The sequence below is a fragment of the Rattus rattus genome, chromosome 5, assembly GCF_011064425.1.
Source record: "Rattus rattus isolate New Zealand chromosome 5, Rrattus_CSIRO_v1, whole genome shotgun sequence".
Lineage (NCBI taxonomy): Eukaryota > Metazoa > Chordata > Mammalia > Rodentia > Muridae > Rattus > Rattus rattus.
Window position 1 is genome coordinate 40,084,776 of NC_046158.1, and position 24,257 is coordinate 40,109,032.

The following is a 24,257-nucleotide window of genomic DNA, read 5'->3' on the forward strand; positions in this document are numbered from 1 at the left end:
TACCACAGGGGGGGAAATCTCTTGGTTGTGATAGGTGTATATTTTGTACACGCAGCTTGTAACATTAGGACTTCCCTTTCCTAATACATCCAAGAGTAAAATGTAGAAAATAGAAATACTACATGATAGTTTTTAGAATAAAAGAGATAGAGAGTTCTAGAGGCATCCTTTTCATTTGGTATTTTAACCTAAAACAGCCCCCCCTTAGTCCTTTACTGCCATTCTCCTTTTCCAAGCCCAAAGAAGAATCTGGTAAAGCAGAAGAAAATGTGAACACTAAAGAATTTCTAGGGAAACCGCTGCTGTTCCCTCCTTCATGTATCGCAATGTCTGGTACACAGCCAGATTCTACGAATGTCTGTCGAATGAACCTGTTAATGAGTGAATATACATAGTGAAGCCCTGAGGAGGTCCTGGATGTTTCTATCCAAGGGCTCCAGCTTGGCTCTATCAAGGGCAATGTAGAGAACCTCAATCCCGCGTGAGTATAGAGATGTGCACTCAATTAACGGTTGATGAGCTCTCTCTGTTAGTTTGTTATAGGACTCGGACTGTGCAGGCCACTCTAGGATAAGACTGCTCACTCCTGCTCTCTGTAGTGATATAACTAGCCTATATCGACCACAACTCCACGGTGCTGGTGTGGTTAAAGTGCTATATTTTAATTGCATTTAATTTTTATTTATTTAAGATAGCCACCAATGGTTAGTGGTCACAGTAGACTTCCACAGTGTATAGAGATGTGGAGGAATATGGTATGTTGGAAGAAATTCAGATCTTATGGAGGCTGGTGACTGGAGAAAGGCTTGGAAAATGATTTATGAGAAAGATTGTTCAAGGCTCCATGTGTCAGCCTGTTGAGTTTAAAGATTCATTGGTACATGGAGAGACTCCCTGGGGATTTCAAAGTAGGGAAACAGCCTGAATAGATTTGTCTTTTGGCAATCCTGTGAGGACAGAAGCATAGGTCTGAGGCTCCAAGTCATTTTCTATCTATTAATATAGAAATAGCTTGGGTAAGACCACAAAAGTGTGCAGTTTGTTGATGTAACAAGATTTCTGAGAGTCATCTTGTTTGTAATTCTTAGAGTACCACTAGGAAATACCTAACTGAAATTGAGGGGGGCAGCATTCTCTGTGGCTCGTGACATCGGTCACTTAGTGAAGTGAGAGAAGGCCGTCTGGATGTGTAAAGGTGCCATTCAGCTTCCCTACTTCCCAGCAGCTCTGTCACTGTGGGAGGAGAGGCTATGTGGCTAGAGTGAGAAGCAAGATTCAAAGCAGGGTAGTAGAAAGGATTGAGAAGTATTTGGGGGAAAAAATCTAAAAAAACAAACAAACAAACAAACAAACAAAAAAACAAAAACAAAACAAAACAAAAAAAAATCCTGTGATCTATGAACTATACAACCATCTATTCCTTGCTTTGATTGGTTCTTCCAGATGTAGAAATGAGAGGAGGCTTTCAGACACAGCACCTTGTAATCAGAAAGAAAGAATTAAGTTTGGGGAGAGGAGAGAGAACACAGGAAAGTCTGGTGCTGGGAAATATACCTTCTAGACATCATCTTGGTGGATCCTTTCAAAGTCATTCCTGTGTATCTTCTGGTGTCCTGGTGTGGCTTAAAAAATTTCTGTGGAAATCACATAGTTGGCAAACTGCCCAAAGTTTCTAATCAATGCTGGACATTGTAGCTTTCTAGTCTTCGAAATGAACTTTGGATTGTAAAACTCCAGGGAGACCTTACGGATGTGAAGTTTCCACCTTCAGATATTGTTGTCCGTTTTATCTTTGTTAGTTTAATTTAATAATTTGCGAATCTGAGGCAGAGTTTATTACTAATTCTACAGAGATTCAAAGTAATCACTTCCAGATTTAATATATTTCTTAAAAGGAACCCAAATTCAAAAGTTTGGCTTTATCCTCATCTAACACATTTGGAAATGCTGGAGAGATCTTTGGAATTAAAGTTAATAAGCATTTCTTGAAAGTACAGCAGAAAGTGCAGACATCTCAGACTTGATTCATTGTGTGACCTGAACTGTGCCTTTCTATACACAGTGCTATTAGTCGCCGTATTTTGGGTTCTCACTACAGAATCCAACACTGTATCCAGCTTCTACTCTGTGACCATGTATTATGCAGGTCTTTTTCCTATTGGGAGCATTTCTCACAATATGACGCAGAAATTAGTGCACACGAACAACACACCATAACCACCTGAGCATATGACTTTATTTCTGTCCCAAATGAACAGGTGACAAATCATTGAAGTCCAAAGCGAAAGGCACGGTCCCCCTTTTCTCTCCTTTCACGGAGCATGAGAAAATGTAAACAATACCCAGCCTAAACTTCTGAGCCCTCCTAAATTACTAGCGGCCTTTACAATATTCATGGTCCAAGTCATCCACATGAAGCCTTCACACTGTGCTACGTGCTAATACTTGCATTGAATCAGTCTGACAGAGAAAAGCACTGCTTGAGGAAGTGGGTCATGTGAGTGTATAAGTGGTTCTGGGAGCGCCCAGACGATATGCCATGGTTCTGGTCAGAGTACCACTGCAAAACAAAGGAAAAAACATGTTTAATTCCTAGAGCCAAGGGGGGATGAGATAGGGAGGGTTATGTCCAGGAAACCAGAAAAGGAAATAACATTTGAAATGTAAATAAAAAATATCCGATTAAAAAAGAAATACAGAAAAACAACTACAACAACCACAAAAACCAGCTAGCGTTGGCTTTCCTGTGCTCTAAAATCAGGGTAAGTTTCCTAATGTTTTTGGAAGATTGTTTTAAGAACCCTTGAATAAAATTGTTTTCTGTGAACATTTGGAGTAGGCAAAAGTAGAGTTCTTATTAACATCCAGTACTGTTTTGTATTCCTTAACTGCAGGTTTTATATTCTAAAGGATGAGCTGTTCTAATGGACAGGAGTCTAGGGATTAGAATCAGGAGACTTAGGTCCGAGGACGGGAGCATTAGGTCTGTTACTTTGGTTCTTGGGCACTTGGGTTTTCATTTGAAAAGTAGAAGCATTATATTCAATTTTCCCTAGGACCATGGTAGCTCAAAAATTCCACGAGGTTTTTGGCCTATAAATCTAATTCTCTGTTTCAGAAAAGCCCATCATGTAGTAAACCATATGTAACCATAAATACATTTTATAGGACTTCAAAACATGTAAATGAAAAAAAGAGGGGGGATAACGTAACTTTGAACTTTATTGTTGGAGAGATTCCAGTAAGATATTGTCTTCATGGCATAAGTGTGGCAAGGGTCATGATGTAATGCTATACATTTACAGAGCTGAATTTCTTTTAGGAAGTCAGAATAAACAAAGGCCACAGAAAAGGTCATCTCACTCCTTGTAAATTGCATTTTAAAAATCCAAACTTTACTTGAAGATGAAAGACTACCTTCCTAAAGTCCTGTCCTATCCAAGTAATTAAAAGAAGAAAATATATTTGCTGAAGCGAGAAGAACATGGTGACCAATGACTGTCCCCACTGTTGGTCTTACTGCCTCCTCTAATCTCATTTTGCATTCTTCTTGCTACCTGGAACACATGTGCCACACACGGAGCATACACAGAGTAACTGACTCTCTAACTCTGAACGGACCTGCAGGAACTCAGGCGGTCACTGAGATTTTAGGAACATTCTACAATTGTTTCTTCCTGAATAGACCGAACCTGCTAGCTGATCTGAGCCTCCAAGGCTGTAAGAGCTCTGAACATGTGCCTACATGGTTGCTCCAGGACTGCAGAACTATTAGATATTTGGGGTGTTTAATCCTGTAAACTATCTTATTCTATACAAAGCCTATACGTGGGGCCCTTGAGGGGCTCCAGAAAAAAGTCCACGATTCATTTAGTAATACTCTGCTCTTTCTATTCTCTAGCCATGTTTTCAGGTGTACACACACACACATACACACACACACACACACACACACACCCTTTCCTTTAGCTTGGTAGTCAAAGGCCACGAACTAGAGTAAAGCAGGATCATGTACCATCGCCTGGAAATCCACTTGTGCGTTAACCAAAGCTTTAGCAATCTGTGCTGAGTTCTGAAAGTGCACATTATCTGCAACAAAGAGAGAGAGAGAGAAAGAGAGAGAGAGAGAAAGAGAGAGTTAAAGTGCCGCTAAATACCAGGAAGCCTAGAGTGACAATGCCTTGCCTGAAAATGAACACCAACAGTTATGCAGTCATGCATTTGACATTGTCAGCAGCGAGCGATCGCGCTCGGATATGGAAGTGTCCCTGACTCTTAGGTACTGACCCTGAGCACAGGCATGGGAGGATGCTTAATGTTTCTTAAACAAAGTGATGCTGGCTCAGTATTTTTATGTGTAAGAGCCTTGCTTAAACCTCACCATCTGCTGTTCCGTGGATGAGAAGATAGTCTACATTTCTGAAATATTCTGCTCTTGCCATCACAGTTGAATTCTGGAGAAGGAGAAAAATTAACATTTTAGTTGCTGCAAGTTCTAATAGAAAACTAGCTAAATCATTGTGCAATGGACTTCGCACCAATACTGAAATTATGTATTGCTTTGGTTGATAAATATTTAAGAGTCAGAGCAACACATTTTCATCGGCATTTGCATTACTCCCATCTGATTCTTACTTTGAGAAGCTGAAAGTTTATGTGTCATATGTTACATATGAGTGAGACCTTAGGCATAAATGATACCCACTCAAGCTGTGTAGGCGTTGGGGGTGGGGAGGAGAGATGAGAAAAGGGAGGTTAGGGGAGAGGAGATAGGAGAGAGAATAGAATCCCCAAAGAGTAAACTCTCTTTCTAGTGATGCTTTCCAGTTAACAAAAGATCATAATTTTTGCCTGGGGATCCAGAACTGAATTTGCAAACTCTGAATCACTGTTTTAAAATTACTTAACACATTCGAAATAAATTAGTGACCTAGATACCATGGGAAATGCTTACTTTATAGTGTTCAAGATTATCATCCTTTGTTGGGAGGCCCATGAATCTCTCCGTGTAGATGGAGGCTGTAAAAAGACACAGGAACATGCTATTTCCACTTTATACATGCCATTTCACGATTACATAACTCCTGCATTAGTAAGCCTGCTCTGGTTCTCCCGGGTGGAGACTCTGAGGTACACTCCTGTTTTAAGGGATGCCATGGTTGGTCTCAAGGAAGGTGTCACTTCTGCAGCTCACCTCAGTGAGGTTCCAGAAACAATGCGGAAACATTATGGAAACATGAGTATCTAAGCACTTCCTTTCACAGGCTGCTTCTAAGCTCTTTCCACTTGCTCTCCTTGGGGGATGTGGAGATGGGAATGGCCTCATTATATCTGAAAATAAACTGCAAAATCCACCTCCTCTGGTCTCTTCACTAGTGCCTTGCTTCATCTGGGATGAAAAACATGTCTCCCAGGTTTACTTGTCTCAACATCACACACACATATTCAAACACACAGCCAGTCACATACCTTTCTGAATAAAGATTCTCTGTAAGGCATGAATGTCTCATTGTCATTCCAGTGTGGAAAAGAGAAAATAGCAAAAGGCATATATATGCACAATTATTAGAAACAGATAAGCATTCTACATTGGGGTTAATCATGGAAACAGGCACACACACAGGAATGGATTATCTCCCAATTTATATAATATAATCTCTCTCTCTCTCTCTCTCTCTCTCTCTCTCTCACTCTCACTCACTCACACACACACACACTATATATATATATATATATATATATACCCTCTGCTTTGTGAATAAAGGTGCTGTCTCCCACAGTGCAGAATAAAGGTATAAAGATGTATTCCTTGGCCCTGGCTTGACTTTGCAAAAGAAATGCTCAAAAGTAACCACTGTTGGAGTTACATGCCTTCAAACACAGAGTTGGCTCTGGTGTTAAAATTATTTTTTTCCATAAGAGATCAAAGTTTGTGGGAAAAAAATATATAGGATCTGTGAAGAGTCCTTTTTCTTTTTAACCACTGAAAGTTAAAGCACGATAATAATGAGTTATATGAGCAACCTCATTTATAGATTTTATATTTTCCCCAGTGATGCTGGGGTGAACTTTACTGCATAGTTGGTTTTCTTAGCAACCTCAAATATAAAGTAATTATGTGCTAAATGTTTTCATGGGCAGCATTTATGAAATATTTCCATACCGTAGTATTCCCAGCTGGAGACTGGAGCCACTGCTATACCACATTTGAAAAGGCCAGTTCCGGACGCAAGGGCTAGGGATGAAACATAACCTCCGTAGGACTGTGGAGACATTGTTACTGGTCAGCCTCAGATGCATGGTCAAAGGCATCTCTGTGTTTTTAAAGTTAGTCTACACACAATAAGATGGCGGGGAGCTGAAATCACTTGTTGAATAGGTTAAACGCCCACCAGTTACATCAGCAGCAAACTACTATAATAACTTTATCTCTGATAAATCAGAAAGCAATTCATGGCCTGATCAAAGCCTGAAAAGAGTAGGCAATGTTCGAGAGATACTTATAATTATCAAAACTCTTTTTTTTTCTTTTGGATCTTCCTAGCTAGGTCTTTATTAAAAAAACAAAACAAAAAACCGAACCAACCAACCAACCAAGATTCTACTTGAAAGAGATGCACAGAAAGGAGGAGCTGTTTCCAGAATGTAAATGTAAGATGCTTTCTAGCATTCACAAAAGTCCTGTGAGGTAGACTTTGAAGCTACAGTTTTACCTATTTTATGAGTATGACATGGCTGGAGTTGTAGCCTATGTCATTACACAAACCATTTTGAGGGATTCTGACATGCCTGGGGTTGTGTGCTATGGAGGATATGGGCAGTTTTGGGAAATCCTGACATAGCAGCCCAAGAGAAAGAAAATTGGTGTCTTTAAGGAGGAACAGGAGGCAGTGCAAGGAAAAAGAAGACGGTAAAGGAGAAAAGCAGAGAAACACAAGCAGGTCCATTGTTAAAACTCATGAAATACAGGAGGGGAAGCCCCGCTAAGAATTCTGTTGCATTTAGCGCTTAAGTGAAGAATCCTCTAAGTAGTTTATGGTTTGATTTTTCCATCTCTGGGGAATTTTATTGAGGGTCTTTGGCTGCAAACTACAGAATAAAATAGGCTGCTCCAATTATACTGTGGCCTCCTTATATTTGGAGGAGAACTAAACTAGGTTTTAATAAGGGAAAATAGATTTTAAGAGCAGAAGGCACATTTGGGTTCAAAAATCACTTTGGTAAGTGAAATTGTCTATGTGGTTTCAAATTCACTTATGAAAATAATTTGCTTTAATTAGTAGGAAGGACAGCAAGAACTGCTCCTGGATGGGAAGGTTTCCCTTCCTCTTTAGTTTCATTTTCAAATGAGAGCAGAGTAAACCTAAGACCTTCGTTGTTCACGGTTTTGTGGGAAATGAGTGTTTACTAAAAAATAACACTTGGTGTGCCCTCTGCTTTCCATGTTTCAGAACAGAGAATACATGATATGACATTGTAGTCCCTAGTGCACAGTGAAATCTTCTCAAACATCCGTGTTCAAAACCTTACACATTACTAATGTGTGCCAACTCAGGGATTAAGTTACAGCACCTTGCTCAAATATGTATATTTTTTTTCTGTTTTCAGATAGAATGCAAATATTGTCTACTAATAGCAAATTCATTCTGCATCCATAGCACAGCACGAAGTTCGACTTTAAATCCCCAGGCATCTTGGAAAAGCTATTTCTATTGTAGAAATAAAGAGGGGTAGAAAAGAACCCGTTTTGACTTTTTCTGCTCTCTCATGAGTGGGGATCCTCAGTGGAGTGGGAGGTTGCTGTAAGAAAAATGCCCACAGAGCAGATTGGCCAGGAGAATTCTAGAATGGTGTCCTTTGCACTTAGATGCCTTGCCATTTTGTTGAAATGAAGGATGCCTTTAGAATCATCCCTGGAAGGGCACAGAATTTTAAAACAGGGGTATGGACGCTCATACATATCGGGGCATTTTACCTACCAACGGTAACACTAACTAGCCAACACTTTTCTGGCTGAGGACTGTGTTCCACACTGTGTGCCTTGTTCATCCAGCCCCCCCCAAGCCCCTGCTATGCATGCTTTTGGTTTCTTTTGTCTTCTTTTGTCTCCCACATGTTCTCGGAACTGTGGAAACATGATCTGGCCTCAGGACATTTGCACCGGCAGTGACTTTCCATCTGGACAACTCTTCGCCCTAAAAGCAGCTGGCCTCGTGCCTCACGCCTCATGCCTCTTCTTCAAGTCTTAACTCACTTCCAGACAGGCTCTCTAGCCTTCTAGTTTCAAACCATTCACTTACACCCAGCTCTCCACTTCCCTCCTTTCTTGTTTTACTTTGCATTTCTGAATATCCCTTGCCATCTCTCAACATTTTGTATTGTACTCATTTATCTTCCTCTCCCACTATTCTCCAACTTCTCGAGTACAGAGTTTTGTTTGTTTTGCATATGGATCTATTCCCAACACTGAAAATATGGCCTGATATGCAGGAGGGATAAAAATACATATTTACTGAATACATAATTCCACTGTTATCTCCTGTAATTCCCACAGTGACCAGGGAAAGAAATCGCTGATGCATTTTTATAAAGGAGAAGCTGAATCTCACACAGTAGCTGTAGAATCAATAAAAACCGGAGGTAGGGCTCAAACCCAGAAGGCCTGCCTTAGCAACCCATGACATTTCCTGTTTCCCCCACACCAGGGCAACTTCTCTTGGCAGAAGTAATATAGTTTAGCATGGTCCCTCATTAGAAGTGTACTCTTTCTACATTTACATCGTTCTCACATAGCAATTCAAATCGCTTATAATTAGTCACTGCAAGAGAAAGGAACTAAGATTAAATAATGAGCTGATGCTTATTCAACACCACCTGGCTGGGTCTTCACTAACAAAGCGAAGCGAAGCCTGCAAATGTAGTTTCTTTTTCTAATAGTTTACGCAAACCTCTCCCTGTTCCTGAACAGTAAGAATAATTGCCTTAATTTTTCATTGCACTCAAGATTTTAACACATGTCATAAGCTCTCTTGAGCAGTGGTGCGCATTTAAACCTCTTCCTGGCTTTCCGTCCCACATACCAATAGCCTTTCTCTAGAGTAAAAACCCAAAGCAGCTCTAAGTATTGGCAAATGGCCCGAAGGCAAAACCAACCCCAATTGGAAAGCATTATAGTGAACGGGCATTTCTTAAACTCCATGATGGAGACATAACAGATATTTTGCAGTTGATTAAAACGAGGGCTATAAATCTTTGGTCATGTGACCCACATAATGAAAAGTAGGGCCAACAATGCTCCTTTCTTCTTTTAAAAAAATCTGTATCTGGAAAGAAAATGTAGGATTTGAAATTTATTGACAAACCAATTGTAGACAGTATTTGTTGGATTGGACATGACCTATTTAACAGGCTATAGAAATGCTTAATATTATCCAGGAAAGGAGACAACTTACTTTCTGATGTGAAAAATTAATAGCTGAGCATCTGTTATGATCAATTCTTAACGTCTTCCTCTTTCATATCTCCAGTTTCCAATAGGTTCTGACTTACTAATTTTTAAGGGAACCATAAGACTATGGACTCTTCCGAATGCCTGTTTCTCTGGCTAATTGCAGTGCAGAAATTTGCAATTTGTCCCTAGTACTAATGTTCTAGCTTTGCTTCCTATTCCCAGACCACCTTCTATCCTATGACATTATCTTTCTAAGACACCAACACAGGTGGCTTTATTAAAGTCAACAGCTCTTCCCATTGATAGAGTCACAAAACTACTATTAATATGCCTTTGTGGGAAAAGAAGGAATAAATAATTGTAGAATAAAATACTTGTGCTAAACAAAAAAAAATCTTAAAAGTTTCTTTCTTAGTCTTCCATGGGGCCAAAAATAAACTATTCTAAGTAAACATCTATTTCCCAAACTGTTAGAGCATAGAATATTTTCCTGAAAAAAAGAAAGTCTCCTGGTACGAGTGAGACAATTTTTGGGAGAACACAAAGGTACAGGATTAAATTCAGTCTAAGCAATATCAGAGATGCTTGACATGGCTACATGTTTGCTGAATATCTGAAGGAAAAAAAGCTGTCAAGAAAGATACAATCCATTCTCTTGAAGAACCTCAATACTTGTGGAAGAAGCAGATGGCTGTTCCTTTAAGAAGAGTACAGAGTTAAAGCAACACTATGATTCTTGTATTGGGCTGGATCTTCAGGAACAAGTGGTTTTCCATTTTAGAGGGTCAGGGTGAGCAATGGAGGAAGTACATGGAAGCGTTGCTAGAAAGTTTATGCTGTCATAGGAACAGCAAAACACAACTGTAGTTTGGCTATTTATCAGATCTGGGAGAAACAGGATTGAAAAGGTGACAGGAGCAAGGTTGCCCAGGACCTGGACACAAGGAGATATAGTCACTATTTATTATATTGTGATCACCATGGAGTATGGAAAAATAACACATTAAAAATGGTGGTGCTTCACAGCAATAATGAAGTGTGCATAGGTCCATGCTAGGTCCTTTGCATAAATGTTATGTTTGTTTGCTTGGTGTTTTTGCGGGCCTCTTAACAGTGGGCATTGGGATGTCTCTGACTCTTTACTTATTCTTGGGACTCTCTTCCTTTTACTTGATTACTTTGTCCAGCCTTGATAGGAAGGTTTGTGCCTAGTCTTATTGTATCTTTGTATTTTGTTACTAAATGTTCTGTTGAATATATATATATATATGACTGAAAAACCAAAAAAGCAAGTCAAAAAATACTTTAGAATGACAACATTTTAAACAACATTGGAGTTGTTGAGGCTTTTCCAAAGTCAGTTAAAAAGCAATTAAAATAACTTAATTGGAAACTACCCAACCTAAGCTCATAGACCAAAAGCATCAGCAATTTCTAGATTTGATCAGAAATGCCAATTCTGAGCCTTAGTAGACACTCTTGTAGTAAGGATCTGGAAGCTGTGTTTTAATAAGTTTTTTGGGTTAGGCATACACCTAACATTTGAGAAGTTCTGGTTTAACGACTCATGAAGAAGCTCAAACTAAACAATGTCATCTGGGATAGTAATAGCTACTTAGCAATTTGAAGTGGAAAAAGAGTTCACTGATCAACAGAATCTCAGAGAGAGGTCTAAAGATAAGAAGCAACTCTTCTAAGCTTTCTAATTTGGATGACTCAGTGCACGATGAGATCTTAAGAGATGATGAAGACTTGTTTAGACCATGATAAGGTTAGTTTGGAGTAAATTAAGAATGATGCCCATGGAAGTCGTGTCCTCAAGGAGAGACGACAGATAAGCAACTGAAACATAAAACTTAGAAGAAAAGGAGCTGCAAGTGGCCAAATTCTGCAACCATATTATGCTTGAAACCCCAGAGTTTGTTCCATTGACCTACAGAATATTGATGGGTGAAGGCTACACTCAGAGGCATACTAACATTTAAAAGATCACAATGGCACGGAATACAAAAAGCTACACACACTTTCCTTCGTGTGGCCTGCTAGGTCCTTGTTATCAGATGACTTACTTCTCCAGGTATCTCCAAACTTTTCTTCACAAGCCTTTCACAGTTTTGCATACACTTGACCAACTCCCAGACCAGAAGAAATGTGATCTTCACACTCTGGATTATCTATTTACTAAACTATTATTGTCCATCAAAGATGTTGACTCATATCTGATGTCTCTATTAGCTCTCCCAGCCACAATTAACCATGTTTCTTCCTGATGTTGTGCACAAGTATATCTCTTGATAAATCATTGTTTTTCTACATTCTTCCCCTAAATGAAAGTCAAATCTTGGGCTGTTTCACCCTTTTATCCATGAAGAACCTAGCATGAGGGCTGGGGATATGATTTTGTACGTCAAGGTAGAACTCTATCATGCAAAACTGGGGAAAGTAGTGTATGTTTGCCATCCCACCACTTGGAAGGTAGATTCAGGAAGATCAGAAGTTCCAGGTCATTCTCAGAGACATTGGTAATCTGGAATGCATGAGACTATGTCAGAAAAAAAATTGCTTAACACGGACCTAGTTGAGATATAATGATAATTTATGAGGGTGAAGAAATGGATATCAGAGACCAGATGTATGGGTTAACAAGAATGGAATGTCCCAAGCTGGAAGGACCAATATACAGAGGAACATAGCATTGTGGCTTAAACACCTTGTTTCCTCCAACCTCCTGGAGTCTACTCAGGCATGGCCTGAATTGACAAGCCACTCATTGCTTTCTTCTTTAAAATGTGCTCTTACAAGCATGCTTCATGGTCATGGCCATGCGAGAGAGTCAGCAGTGCAGGGAAAATAAAATACTATTTCTTTTGATGGCATTTACACAATCAGATATGGTAAGCAGCTCTTATTGGAGGACTCTGGGTTGTTATAAATGTACTTCTGGGTGATGAGTAGGTTTTCAGGTCAGCCCATGTAGAGGATTCTCTACCAAAGTAATACCTAACCATGTTCCGTAAGTGAGATGGAAAGTTCTAGTTATGCTTACTCAGAGCCTCAAGAAAAAAAAATAATAAAATGCTAATGATTATATGTGATTTGCTTAAAATGAAACTCTGTCAAAGATCTACTTTAGGAATTTCACAACAGTGGATAGTACAAAAGGTCTTATCTGAAATATTTCCCTATAAAAATATTCTGCTGGCTTCTACCCATTTGAATCCCACCCTGCTGAGATATTTAACATTTGATAGTTTTGAGAAGCAGCAAATGGCTTGAAAGAACAACTTTCTCCAAATTCCTCAGAGCCCTTCATCTGGTCAGTGAGCTGGGAGTTGAGCTGGATTCTGCAGATTTCCTTTCAGTGCTGGGTTTTATCCCCTCCATCGTGTGCAGGCCTCGTTCACAGAGGGTAGCCAAGAAATAACCAAGCACAACCGGATGCAAATTGACTTGCACATGTACACATTCAGACCAAAAAGTGAAGCACGGAGGCTTCTTTAAGGGGCAACAATAATAATTCATGATGGGCGGATGTAATTAATTATCATAATTCATGACGGGCAAACTAACTCTCCCCAATATTTCTCTAGAGTGACTAATGACTTCGTTACCTATAGTGAATAACTTCTGCCACTCATTTCTGAGTTTATTGTTAATAAACCCTAACAGGTGGGGGAGTGTCATGTCCATGACCAACAGGTAGGGAGCCAAATAATGCTTCCTTTCAAATTATACTCAACTCACATTGGGTCTCCAGGAATACTTTGGTTTTCCCCAAAAACAAAAACGCCTAACAGCTCTGTTAGGATCACACTGGTCCAGATAGATAGTAAGCAATTTTCATATCAAAAGTTCCTATCATGTCAACCCTTAGCTCAGATTTTTATGGAAATGAAATACAAAACATAAAATAAATATTAAATCCAAAATCAGAGAGGCAAGCAAGTTTTGAAGGGCATAGTGTGTTTCAATACGCTATAATTTAAGTATTAAAAACCAAGTGAAATGTGTCAATTATGGATACATTTGCTACACAAAGAAGAAAATTAAATCAGGAAAAAAAGGAACAAACACTTAAAACCACCACTTCAAAGCTGATATTATCCAAATTGACTGTTTCTATTGACAGATTAAATTATGTTGCAACATTGACATTTCGTGAAAAAAAAAAAAAACCTTCTGAGCGAACACTTCTCGAAAACGAGGATTGCCGAACTGAGTAACAGGCAGAGAACACATAAAACAACTCACCCATCCCCATATGGCTATTCTTCCTTCATCAATGAAACCCATTTCTATGAATTTTCTGAAGTGAAAGAAACAAATTTTTAGAATTTTAATTGTGTACACATGACATTTACTTCATTACACAAGCATATTTAATCCAAAGCTTTAATAGAAACGCTTCATCTCTTTGTTTAGACAAATGCATAATAAGGCTGGATTTACAAACAGCTAAAATAATAGTGTCGTGTTTTCTGCAGAGGATAAAAGGCTCATCTTAGACTCCACTCTTCATCCTTAGTGATCCCAGTGTCCTCAGGCCCAGTGTTTGAATCTTGTAAGTTAGCAAAGCCTGTCCCCAGATTGCCTCGTTAGAATACAGTGGCATCACTACTAGTACCAAATTTCCAAATCCTTGGGCCTTGGAAAGGGTTTTTGTTTCACTGCCCATTCAATTTTTTATTAAATTTGTATCACTTTATTTGCATAGTTGTTGATAACCATCATTTTGATTCTAGGTCCTATTCAATGAAAAATCTATTCTTGCTGTTCATAAATAGGAGCCCCCCTCCCCAATTTACTATGGTATGAACAACTAACTATATCTACATGTATCTTTTTAAAAAATGTTGAAACGATTTGCTCAGCTCCATCACATTTCTAAAAGGTTTTCAAAATAATTTATTTCTTTAGGAATAACAGACTATAAGAAAAACAACCTTTAAGACTCCCGGGAAGCTTCCAAAGCAATGTTTGCCGTTCATTTATACCTCAATTCTCTAGTATTCTAGAGAAAATGAGACTCACTGGGAGAGTGGGTTAAGAGCCCCAAGAAAACTTTATAGGGATCAGAAGCAAGGGAAGAAAGAAGGGGTGACTGAGTGAGTGGGCCCTGGAGGACACCACAGTAGGCAGATGGAAGGGAGGGACCCAGGGAGGCATGGCCCCCAAAACACATTGGTGTGGCCTCTGCTTTCTGTTTATGCCTTTCTTGGCAGTTTTCTGGAAGTAGAACATGCGTGTCTCTTTTGTTAGTGGAATAATGGAATTTCTTCTTTTCTTTTGTTGTTCTGGGAATTGAACCCAGGTCCTTAGGTTTACTATACTAATGCCCTACCTCTGAGCCCTTTTTGCCAGCTCTGTAGAATTACTTAAAGGGATTTTATAGCAACCATTTCGCTCATTGCATCGACTCAGCATGCACGTTTCTGACGCACTGAGGAGTTGGGCAAATGCCCGGGACAAACAGATGGGAAGAGGCCCCGTTAGTCACAGCTTACCCGACACGAATTCTGAAGGACACTGAGTGTACAGGGAAGAAACGGAGTAGCGAATGGAAAATTGCTACCTGTGTGGAAGCAGATCAAGGGAAAGCGAGCAAATGTGCCGAGAACGTGGCCCTTCGGCCATTCTCCCACACATTTCAAAATCAAAATGGGAGACGAGGAGGTTCGCTTTCTTGTTAAAAGATAGTCTCACTACTGGTGTTGGAAGACAGTTCTGAGCCATAAAATCGGTCATGATTTTATGATCTCCTAGAAGCTAACAATCATACTGCCTTACATCTGGGGCACAGAGCAAATAACAGGTGATGCACAGAAACAGGAAATTCTTATCGGCTCCCTGGCTAGGTTTATTCTGAAAGGATGACATTTGCAGGAAATGATAGTTTAGTGGTTAACATGGAAATGACACATTAACACTTAACGTGGCAGGACTAGGTTAAAGGTTAGCTAGATAAAACTAGCCTTCTGAGATCAACAAGGCTCTATAAACTTCATCCTCAAAATCTGGAAAACTTCCTGGAAGGTGAGTTATCAGAAACTACTGATAATATGGTTTAATCAACACAGTAAAGTAACACGTGAAAAAGGTATTTTTTTTTTAAATATCGGAGGTTAAACTGAACTTCATATATTCTTCCCATTTTAAAACAAATGACTCTGGGTTAAGATCATCTTGAATCCTACTAACTGATTACGCTATTCGAGTTTCTTTTTGACACTATTAAGAATGATAATATATATTTTTTTCTCTTAAAATTTTTCATCATTAACCCTTAAATCACATAAAATTAAGACTTCGGGACTATATAAAATGCTGACTATACTCCAAATGAGTGGAGCTGATAATCTCTGAAAATTTGTGATTGTCTAAAATGTGGCATTTTCCAAGAAGCCTGAAGAAACCGTGTTCCCATTCCTCCAGCGCTTGTGAACTTGCTACCATCTGTTCCTTATGAGAGTCTCATGCACGGGCGGGCTATAAGGTGATATTGGTCTCCTACTCCTCTGTCTTCCACTTGGTTTGCATTTATTAGCTTGGTTGACCAGTACTTACTGCTGTTTCAAACTCACACACACAGTTTTCTGTTGACACATAGAAAATCACCTATATAAAAATTTTTAAGAGATTCAGGGAAAACAATTTCATTTCTGGGTTGATTCGGGAGTGACAGTCTTCAGGTTAGGTGTTTGCTGTCTGATTCCTAAAAGGCCAAGTTGGGAGACAGGGAGTTGAATCATTCTCGATATCATCCTATTTTTTTTTCCTTTTTAGCCTTTCCTTTCAGGAAGAGCTGGATCCTTAGGTCTCTTTTACATGTCCATGTAACAGAGATTTCAAACAAAGCTAGGGCCAGCCTAGGGACTCTGCACAGTCGCATGCGTTGCCTGAATGGGCCTTGCAGCCACTCTGTGACCTCTGCTCTATAAGAGGCATGTTAAAAATCCCATCTAACAGTAATGCCTCCCCTTAAAGCACCCTTAGATTTTAAATGCATGGAAAGCAAGGGCTGCCAGTTTGCACTGCTTTGTACAGAATGTAATATGGTGACACACAGTGAAACATGGCATGCACTGTTAAGTGGCTGAGCACATGGGTATGCTTGCCCTACATCAGGAAAGCATTCTCCAGATAACATACTAGAAAATAAAGGTTCAGGGAAAGTAATGGCCACCAGTTATTACCTCTGTTACATCTGCAACCAAGTAGCAAAGACAAGTTAGTGTTACTGCAAAATTGATACAAGATAGGATTTAAGGCCAGAAATAACAATTTTCGTTAAGGTCCTTACATGAGCTTCAGATCTATATTTTTACTTCATTCAACAGAGTAAATTAAGAATTCATTATTTGTGATGGTAAATCAGTGGTTTAAATGGCATGACATAGTTTATTGTTTGTAGGCTGTATAATTATGATTGTTTTAAGCCAAAGATAAAACAAACTGCCCTATAGTTCTATCAACCTTAGAAGACACTTAAAGACATGATTTATAATTTTTTATCTACAAGCTCTTGCAACATCTTTGGTTTATATTTCCTTGGTGTTTTGCACAGTTTAAGTATGAACAGACAAGACCCAAGTTGTACCTCTAGCAAAACACCTGAAGACTTAAAGCTGCAAGGCTGACGAATGTGTTCTACTCTTCACTGGACACATCAAAGTCCAGAAAAACTAAGCAGAGAATTTAAGTGATTGCTTAACACTTACAAGGTCCTAGACTTGCCTTCTAACACAGCCGAAACAAAAACAAACAAAACCAGAATACAAAATCCTCTGTTGCCCCAGTGGAGTTCATCTTAAATCATTTCTTCATTGGACAAAATTCTTCCAAATAAATTAATAGCAAAAATATCAAGTCTGGATCAACGAAGATCATGTAGCCTCCAAGAAGTGAGGGATTAATTTTAAGTTTCAATGTTGCATAACAATGTAGTCATTAATTTATTGTCTTTTATTAAAATTCACTGCTCCACTTGAACACATTGTGTCTGTGGGTAAGTGGCCACTCACTAAATGGAATAAACATCAGAATGTATGAGTCATGACTGCCTTTCTAGTCCTAAAATCAGTTACATATGAATCTAAATGTTTCTACTTTGACTAGAGTCAGAAATATAATAAACAATATCCCTTACACATGCTGTGTAGACCTTTTCTATACGTGTTAAATTAAATCTCTTTTGTATATGTTGATCAGTATTGCTAAGATCAGTGACACTGAGGGGGATAAGAGATATTGTACTAAGTTTTATTTAAAATTGATCTTTGTTGCGAATCATTGTTCAGCCTTTAGCTGTTACATGTGCAAAATCATCTATAGTTACAATGCAACCAGTCAGCAAGCCCTTAGCATTCAGACTGGTAAACTCGGATTCACTGGCTTCACCTCCTCACTCTATAGGAATAGGAGTCTGGGGCAACCGTGTATACTGTCCCTAGTGCAGTAGAGTTTTATTGACAACATTGTTTTAGATCCCAACAAGATGATGGGTCCGTTAACTCTGGTTAGAAATATAGCTGGGAAAAAAAGAAGAAATTAGATCTGCCTTCCTTCTAAATGTTTTCAGAATATTTCATCCATTATATGAAAGCAGGATCTTTTTGACAAAAGGAACATAGGCATCTACTCTTACGGTAGCATGGTAAAATATGACAGCAAGATTATTCACAAATCAACTTCCAGCACCTAGGACATGCCGTGCTGAAGACAACCTGAACCAATTCTGAAGAGGAGGACTGACAATTGAATACATTAAGCTATTTGATTTATTGAAGGCCATCACTAAAGTTACATAATTATTTTTCTTTTCGTTTTTCAATTATGGGCCATGGTAATCAATAAAAGTTTGGTTGTAAAGTCTTGGCTCTACCAAACATTTTTCTTCACCGTTATCAGCCCCTTTCCACGAACAACTTTCCCAATATTTGACCCAAAAGATCCCTTTAAAACTAATAATAATTTTCTACCAAGTCAGTGAGTCAGAGCAAAAAAAGAATGAAGTCATTAGGGAGAGTAAACATGACTGAAAGTAGGGCTGGGTGGCAGGATACACCCACCATGTTCAGGGGCACCTGTAGGATCTAAGGTAGTGATGCCACACTTGTTGTGTGTGGACAGTTTATTGAAAAGGTGCTCACCTGACAGCTGTGAGCTGGTCCTCAACTTCATACACACCCAGCTTTCGATACACGGCATGCAGGAATTTGTCACCTTGGAAAGCAGTGCCCCGGCCATCTACCAAGGCAACGACTATCCCCTCCTTACTTGCAAGATAAGTTATCCAATTAACAGCGAATACAGGCTTTACACTCTGGCTGCAGGGACCACCATACCTAAAGGAAAATAAAAATTAATTTCTGAATTTTTTTAAAAAAAATCCATTTTTCTCTCAGCAGCCTAGCATGGATTTCAACAGTTCCCAGTCCCATTATGTGATAAAAATTTCAATATCAATAACATTAGAACCGGTTCTAAATCAAGAAGAGACCAGGCTTTTCCCAGAGGTTTGCTACAAGGAAGTTGTTTTGGGACACAGCCTCTCCTATTCCCCAAAACGGATACATCTAGGGTTGGCATTTCAAGGAATATGTGTGGGTTTTTCGTCATTTCTGCCACCTGCCACTTGCTAAAAGCAGACATAAGATATACTAAAAAAAATGCATGGTGTTTTAAGCAAATTGTGTGTAGGTCAGCCCTGATTTTGGGTGTGATTCCACTAAATGTATTCCATTCCTTTATTTCGTTTCTAACTCAATTACATAAGATGTTAAGATGATTTACACTATTTTTTTGGCTGCAATCTCTCTATCTCAAAGGTATTCTGACACATTCGGCAATTTGCCATCCCAAGGAAATTCAGCACAGCAAACGCAGGCAAGTCCATCTCAAATCTCAAAGCTTCCTCGATCTATTTTAAATAGCCATATTTTATTTACTCTGATTAGTTGGGGGAATATATAAAAACAGCATCAATAGGAACTGTTACCAAGGAGAATGGTTCATTCTATTTCATAAATGTGTGTTCCATCCAACATATTTTCAGTAAATAGCTTTTACACTAAACAAAATATTACATACACTTGAATTAGCAGAGGGTACTTCTTTGATCTGTCAAACTGAGGAGGAAGAATCATCTTGTACCAGAAAGCTTTGAAAACAGAAAAAGGGAAAATAATTACTCCATCACATGCATGTTATTTTCTTTAACACTGTACACTACAAAAGCAACCCAGGAAATCATTAAGGATTAAGAACGTATTTTCAACAGACCCTATTACCTAGTTCAGGTCTAATTTGCAAATGACTGTAAATCCTCAAAATACTTGCTTGCTCTACAAGCATCTATTCTAAAATTAAAATTAGATAATCTCTTTTTTTTAAAAAAAAAGTCAATGCAGAGAGGGAGTTATGGAAAAGTAGACGTTCAACTGTATTTATAATCACAGTAAAATGTTTAACAAAACTGAATATTGTCAGGGAAAGGTTATTTTAAATGAGAGCTTACATTCATATGGCTTGGACTATGACATTAACTCAGTAATTTTTTTAGGCAAGCCAAGTGTTCACCTTCACATCTGTAAGTGAGACGTTTTTAGAATATCTTACTCATTCCACCGTCTTCAAGCTTCTTAATTTCCACTGCAGGCAGCTGGATGTTTCTCAGGGCATTTTCCAGTTCTTTGTTCTCCTCTAATACTTGTATTTTTTGTAAAAAAAAAGAATATAATGTTCATCTTCAGTTCATACTAATAAATAAATAATTTTACATAAATAATTTCTTTCATGAAATTCCTTTGGCTTGTACGGGTGACAATGATGTGACTGAATAAGGGTCTGTTATGGTCCTTCTCAGTGGCAGTCATGATGCCGGAGTGTGAGGACTTCACATCTGACCAGTGTCCTCATAGCCCCTAACACCTTTAGCATTTTAAGCTACAATGCTTATTTGACCATCTTGTCCCCTATCTGACTGCAGTTTTTCATTTTGAAGCCATGAGGCTGAATAGGTGACATTTCTTTAAGAGTTGAGCAAAAGGGAGAAATTCAACCTCTGGACGATTGACCCCTCTCAGGGAAAGGGTAACACAACTGCAAACCTAAGTGTATTCAGCATGAGGAGTTAAATCTTGCTTCTGAGATTTTTATATTCGTATTTTGACCTTTCCTTGTTATATCGGATTAACTTAGACACACAGTATTGTGCCTCATGTCTGAAAAAAAAAATCTAAAAGCTGCTGTTCACAGTAAGGAGTGGTGGCTCCTGCCTAGAATTCTGGTCCTTGGAGATTGAGAAGGAAGGAACTTCGCAAGTTCAAGACCAGCTTGCTTTACATTGTGAGCTCAAGATTAGCCCAGTTGAAAGCCTAAGACCCTCCCTCAGAACAAAACAAAAGCTACTCTTGATACGGAGCTCAGCGATATTTCACACTTTCAATGTTTCAAACTGAATAAATCAGTTGATCCACTGAGTGTTATAGATTGGCAATACATGTAAATGGGTTTATATTAAGAAAGCTCTTTGAAATAAGTTTTAATTTGATACTAACATCTTCATGAAAAAAATTAGTCTTTCATACAATATGTAGAGTTAGATCTTTTTTTTTTCTGTGAAAGGGAGAAGTAGATGACTTGTGAGATATGGTAATTGCTACAAAATAAATCCTGAAGATTTTGTTTACATTCATCTCTTTGAAAAGCGGTCACTGAAGACAGTGAACTGGAGACTTATAACTACTCTGTTTGCCAAACCACTTCCCAGAGAGCTCTGTTTTCATATGCTCATGGCATTTTGCTCCAAAATGTGTTATATTTAATCTTAGCACACGTAGGAATGCTTTGGATATGATTTATACAAAAGACATAATAAGTTTCACGTTAGCTTTGGGTAACCCATCAGAAAAGAAATACGCGTGACACACTACACGTTAGGACTCACAAAAATCAAACGCACGCATCTAAGTGAAATCTAGCTACTGCCTGCCCTCGTGTGGAGTCTGTATGTGGCGTTCCCTCAGAAATGAATCCTGTCAGAGGTCAGAATGTAGAGCGTGGTAATGGACCCATGATTGATATTCTTGTTACCTGACCACATAAACTGGAAATGGAAGGTGTTACCACGTTGTATGATTTTTAACTTTATGGCTATTCTCTTGCTAATTAATGAACCTTCAAGTTTTATGACTGAACGAAGTACCAGACTTGCTTGAAAAACCTAATCAATGCCTCTGTAGTTCTGTTCTCCTGAAGAGAGAGCACGAAGTTGCCCTACTTCTTAAAGTACAAGTAGAACTTCCTAGAGCTATGGTAAGAGAGGTGGCAACTGGACTTTTCCGTGGAGCTGTGCTTTAGAAGTTGTCATGTTGTAAGGGGTGATATGGTTCACCATATACTTTCTTCCCTTTGCTAATCTTTCTAGTCTCACTGCTCCCCTACTGAGGGTCTGGTAAAAGATATGGAGCACATAGTCCATATGTTCGTACATACCTTATTATGACAAATCTCAATTGAACTTTAGAAGTTATTGGTCTTATATTCAGTTTTTGTTTAAGTCCTACTAAAGTGATGTATTTCATATTAATTAAATTTTGTAAAGAATCTGTGGTGAAACTGATAAGTGAGGTCATATGGTTGCTTAGTTTAATGAGGACCTGTAATGCCCAAAGCAACTGAGCTTCAGACGGGCCCTCAATATTAAGTGCCAACTCTTCTGGGTTTCCATAGTATCTGGTTCAAGCATAATCCACTGCTTTCAAATGATTCTCTTCTTTGCATGGAAATGAAACATACTGTTTTCTTTAGGGCTTTCGAACTTTCATGAAACCACCATTGTCTCCTCATCCTTTACCACCATAGGAGATTAATCTCTTCATGTATTTCTGAACCCTATCTCCTCCCACCTTTCAGGGACTTTCTTATTCTATCTCTTGGGGCTTGGACAGTACAGGATATGTATATAGCCAGACTAGTCTTCATCTTCTGATGCCCTTTTTTCTACTTCTCAGTGTTGGTATTGCAGATGTGTGTCATGTTCTCCACCTAGCATTCTGCAATCTTGTTCAGCCTCATAATTTCTTCAGTCAACGTTCAACAAATATGTATCGTCTTACAGAACAGTATCTATTCCCAGCTAGTAGCCAACCTTTCTTCTCTCTTCACAGACAAATGCACTAGAAGCACTGGTGGCTTTGTCAAAACAAACAAACTCCCATTAATTTCCTACGCAGGTCCTACCTTGCTTTAATCTTGTCACCTCCACCCCTGTCTTCTAGAACCTGCTCTAAAAAGTGCTCACTTTTTAAATTTACCATCTCATTCACTTCTAAGGCCATTGATACCAAGTTGTCCATAAGTTAACAGCATCTTGATGGTAATCTTCAGTACAACTGCTATTTTGATATTCAGATCCCCACCGGGTCACTGTAGGTCAACCAGTTCCATCCAAATATCCTATCAGTATGTTAAACAAATGTCACCATCTCCTCAAAGTTCTGTTCTCTACAGTGAGTACTTTGTGAGTAAAAGCAACCATTTCAGTCCACCAACCAAGCCAGTCATCTGAACAGTATCAATTTCTTTCCTATCCAAGAATCTCAGGATTGAAGAATGCCATTAGGATACATTTCTTACCTGACATAACCCAGATAGGGGCTTTCCCTGTGTGCCTTTCTGTTTCCTGTATATCCTGTATTTCCTTTCTCTTAGCACTGAATTTCATTTTCTCATTGTTGCCTGCTCATACATTTGCATCACCCACTAATCTCTAATCTCTTCGAGGGTAGGAATAAATACCCAATCTGGTCTCCATCGTTTTAGAGAAATAGTACTACAATGGATGGCCTAATTTAGTAAATGCTCAAAAAATATTTGCTGAGTGAAGATTCCTGACAGCAAATGAAAAGGACAGTGGGTTTAAAAACAACTTAAAAGAAACATAATGCACAGCATTTGATATAAAATAACTAGATAAAGTTAGATCTTTATCAAGAGTATAGATTGCCAAGCACAATTTAAAATCTACCTGATTGGAAGACCTAAGAATTTATATTTGTGGTAAGCATATGGTATGGTTTGAATATGAATGTTTCCCATTAGGCTCCTGTGTTTGTGTGCTTGCTTTCCAGTTGCTGGCACTGTTTTTGGAAGGTTCTAGAACCTTTAGGAGGTAGAGGCTTTCAAGAAGTAAGTTACTGAGAGACTGATCTACTTTGTCTCATTCTTGTATTATTTCTCTTCCCTGACTGCAGGCAAACCCCTGCCATTGTGCCTTCCAACCACAGAGACCCAGATACCCTCAAGCTGCCTTCTTCCCAGAGATTTGATTGGAAGAATGAGAAAAATATCAAATGCAGTGTAAACGAATACTGTTTCATTAGACAAGTTGGTGGATCTGTTCTCTAAAGGAATTTGAGTCATTTCTTGAATTAGAAAATATAAAAATATATATGATGTACACGGAGAGTGGTGTAATAAAACTTCAAAAGCATTAAAAAGATTAGTATCTGCCTGGAATATAATAAGAACATCAAGAAAAAAATTCTAGGATATAGAAATTCATGTTATGGGGGAAAGGAAGTTGAGTTATATTTCAGAGTGGTGATAAAATGAACTTTAAATATCTATGGAGATTCTATTAAAACAGAAATTCAGGACTTGAAAGTAGTGTTGCTTTGAAATGTCCTCTCAGTGTTGAATATGTCTTATGAACAATCTTAACCTATTTTTCAGGGCACTTCCTATTAAAACAACTTCAAAATGAAACTAAATCCACTGTCCTACTTCAGAATCCTGGCCCTAG

General features: G+C 38.6%; 1 protein-coding gene across 1 annotated transcript in view; it reads right to left on the minus strand.

Annotated features, from left to right (window-relative positions):
- Window positions 1-2,222: 2,222 nt before the first annotated feature.
- Window positions 2,223-24,257, minus strand: part of Fap (fibroblast activation protein alpha) — a 57,978-nt gene continuing 35,943 nt past the window's right edge. The window contains exons 16-25 of the mRNA XM_032902527.1: window positions 22,602-22,610; window positions 20,069-20,158; window positions 19,541-19,610; window positions 18,601-18,795; window positions 13,703-13,757; window positions 6,164-6,263; window positions 4,955-5,019; window positions 4,382-4,454; window positions 4,016-4,089; window positions 2,223-2,560 (exon numbers count right to left, since the gene is read on the minus strand). Of these exons, the coding sequence (XP_032758418.1) occupies window positions 2,456-2,560; window positions 4,016-4,089; window positions 4,382-4,454; window positions 4,955-5,019; window positions 6,164-6,263; window positions 13,703-13,757; window positions 18,601-18,795; window positions 19,541-19,610; window positions 20,069-20,158; window positions 22,602-22,610 (836 nt within the window). The 3' untranslated portion in view covers window positions 2,223-2,455. The remainder of the gene's footprint in view (window positions 2,561-4,015; window positions 4,090-4,381; window positions 4,455-4,954; window positions 5,020-6,163; window positions 6,264-13,702; window positions 13,758-18,600; window positions 18,796-19,540; window positions 19,611-20,068; window positions 20,159-22,601; window positions 22,611-24,257) is intronic.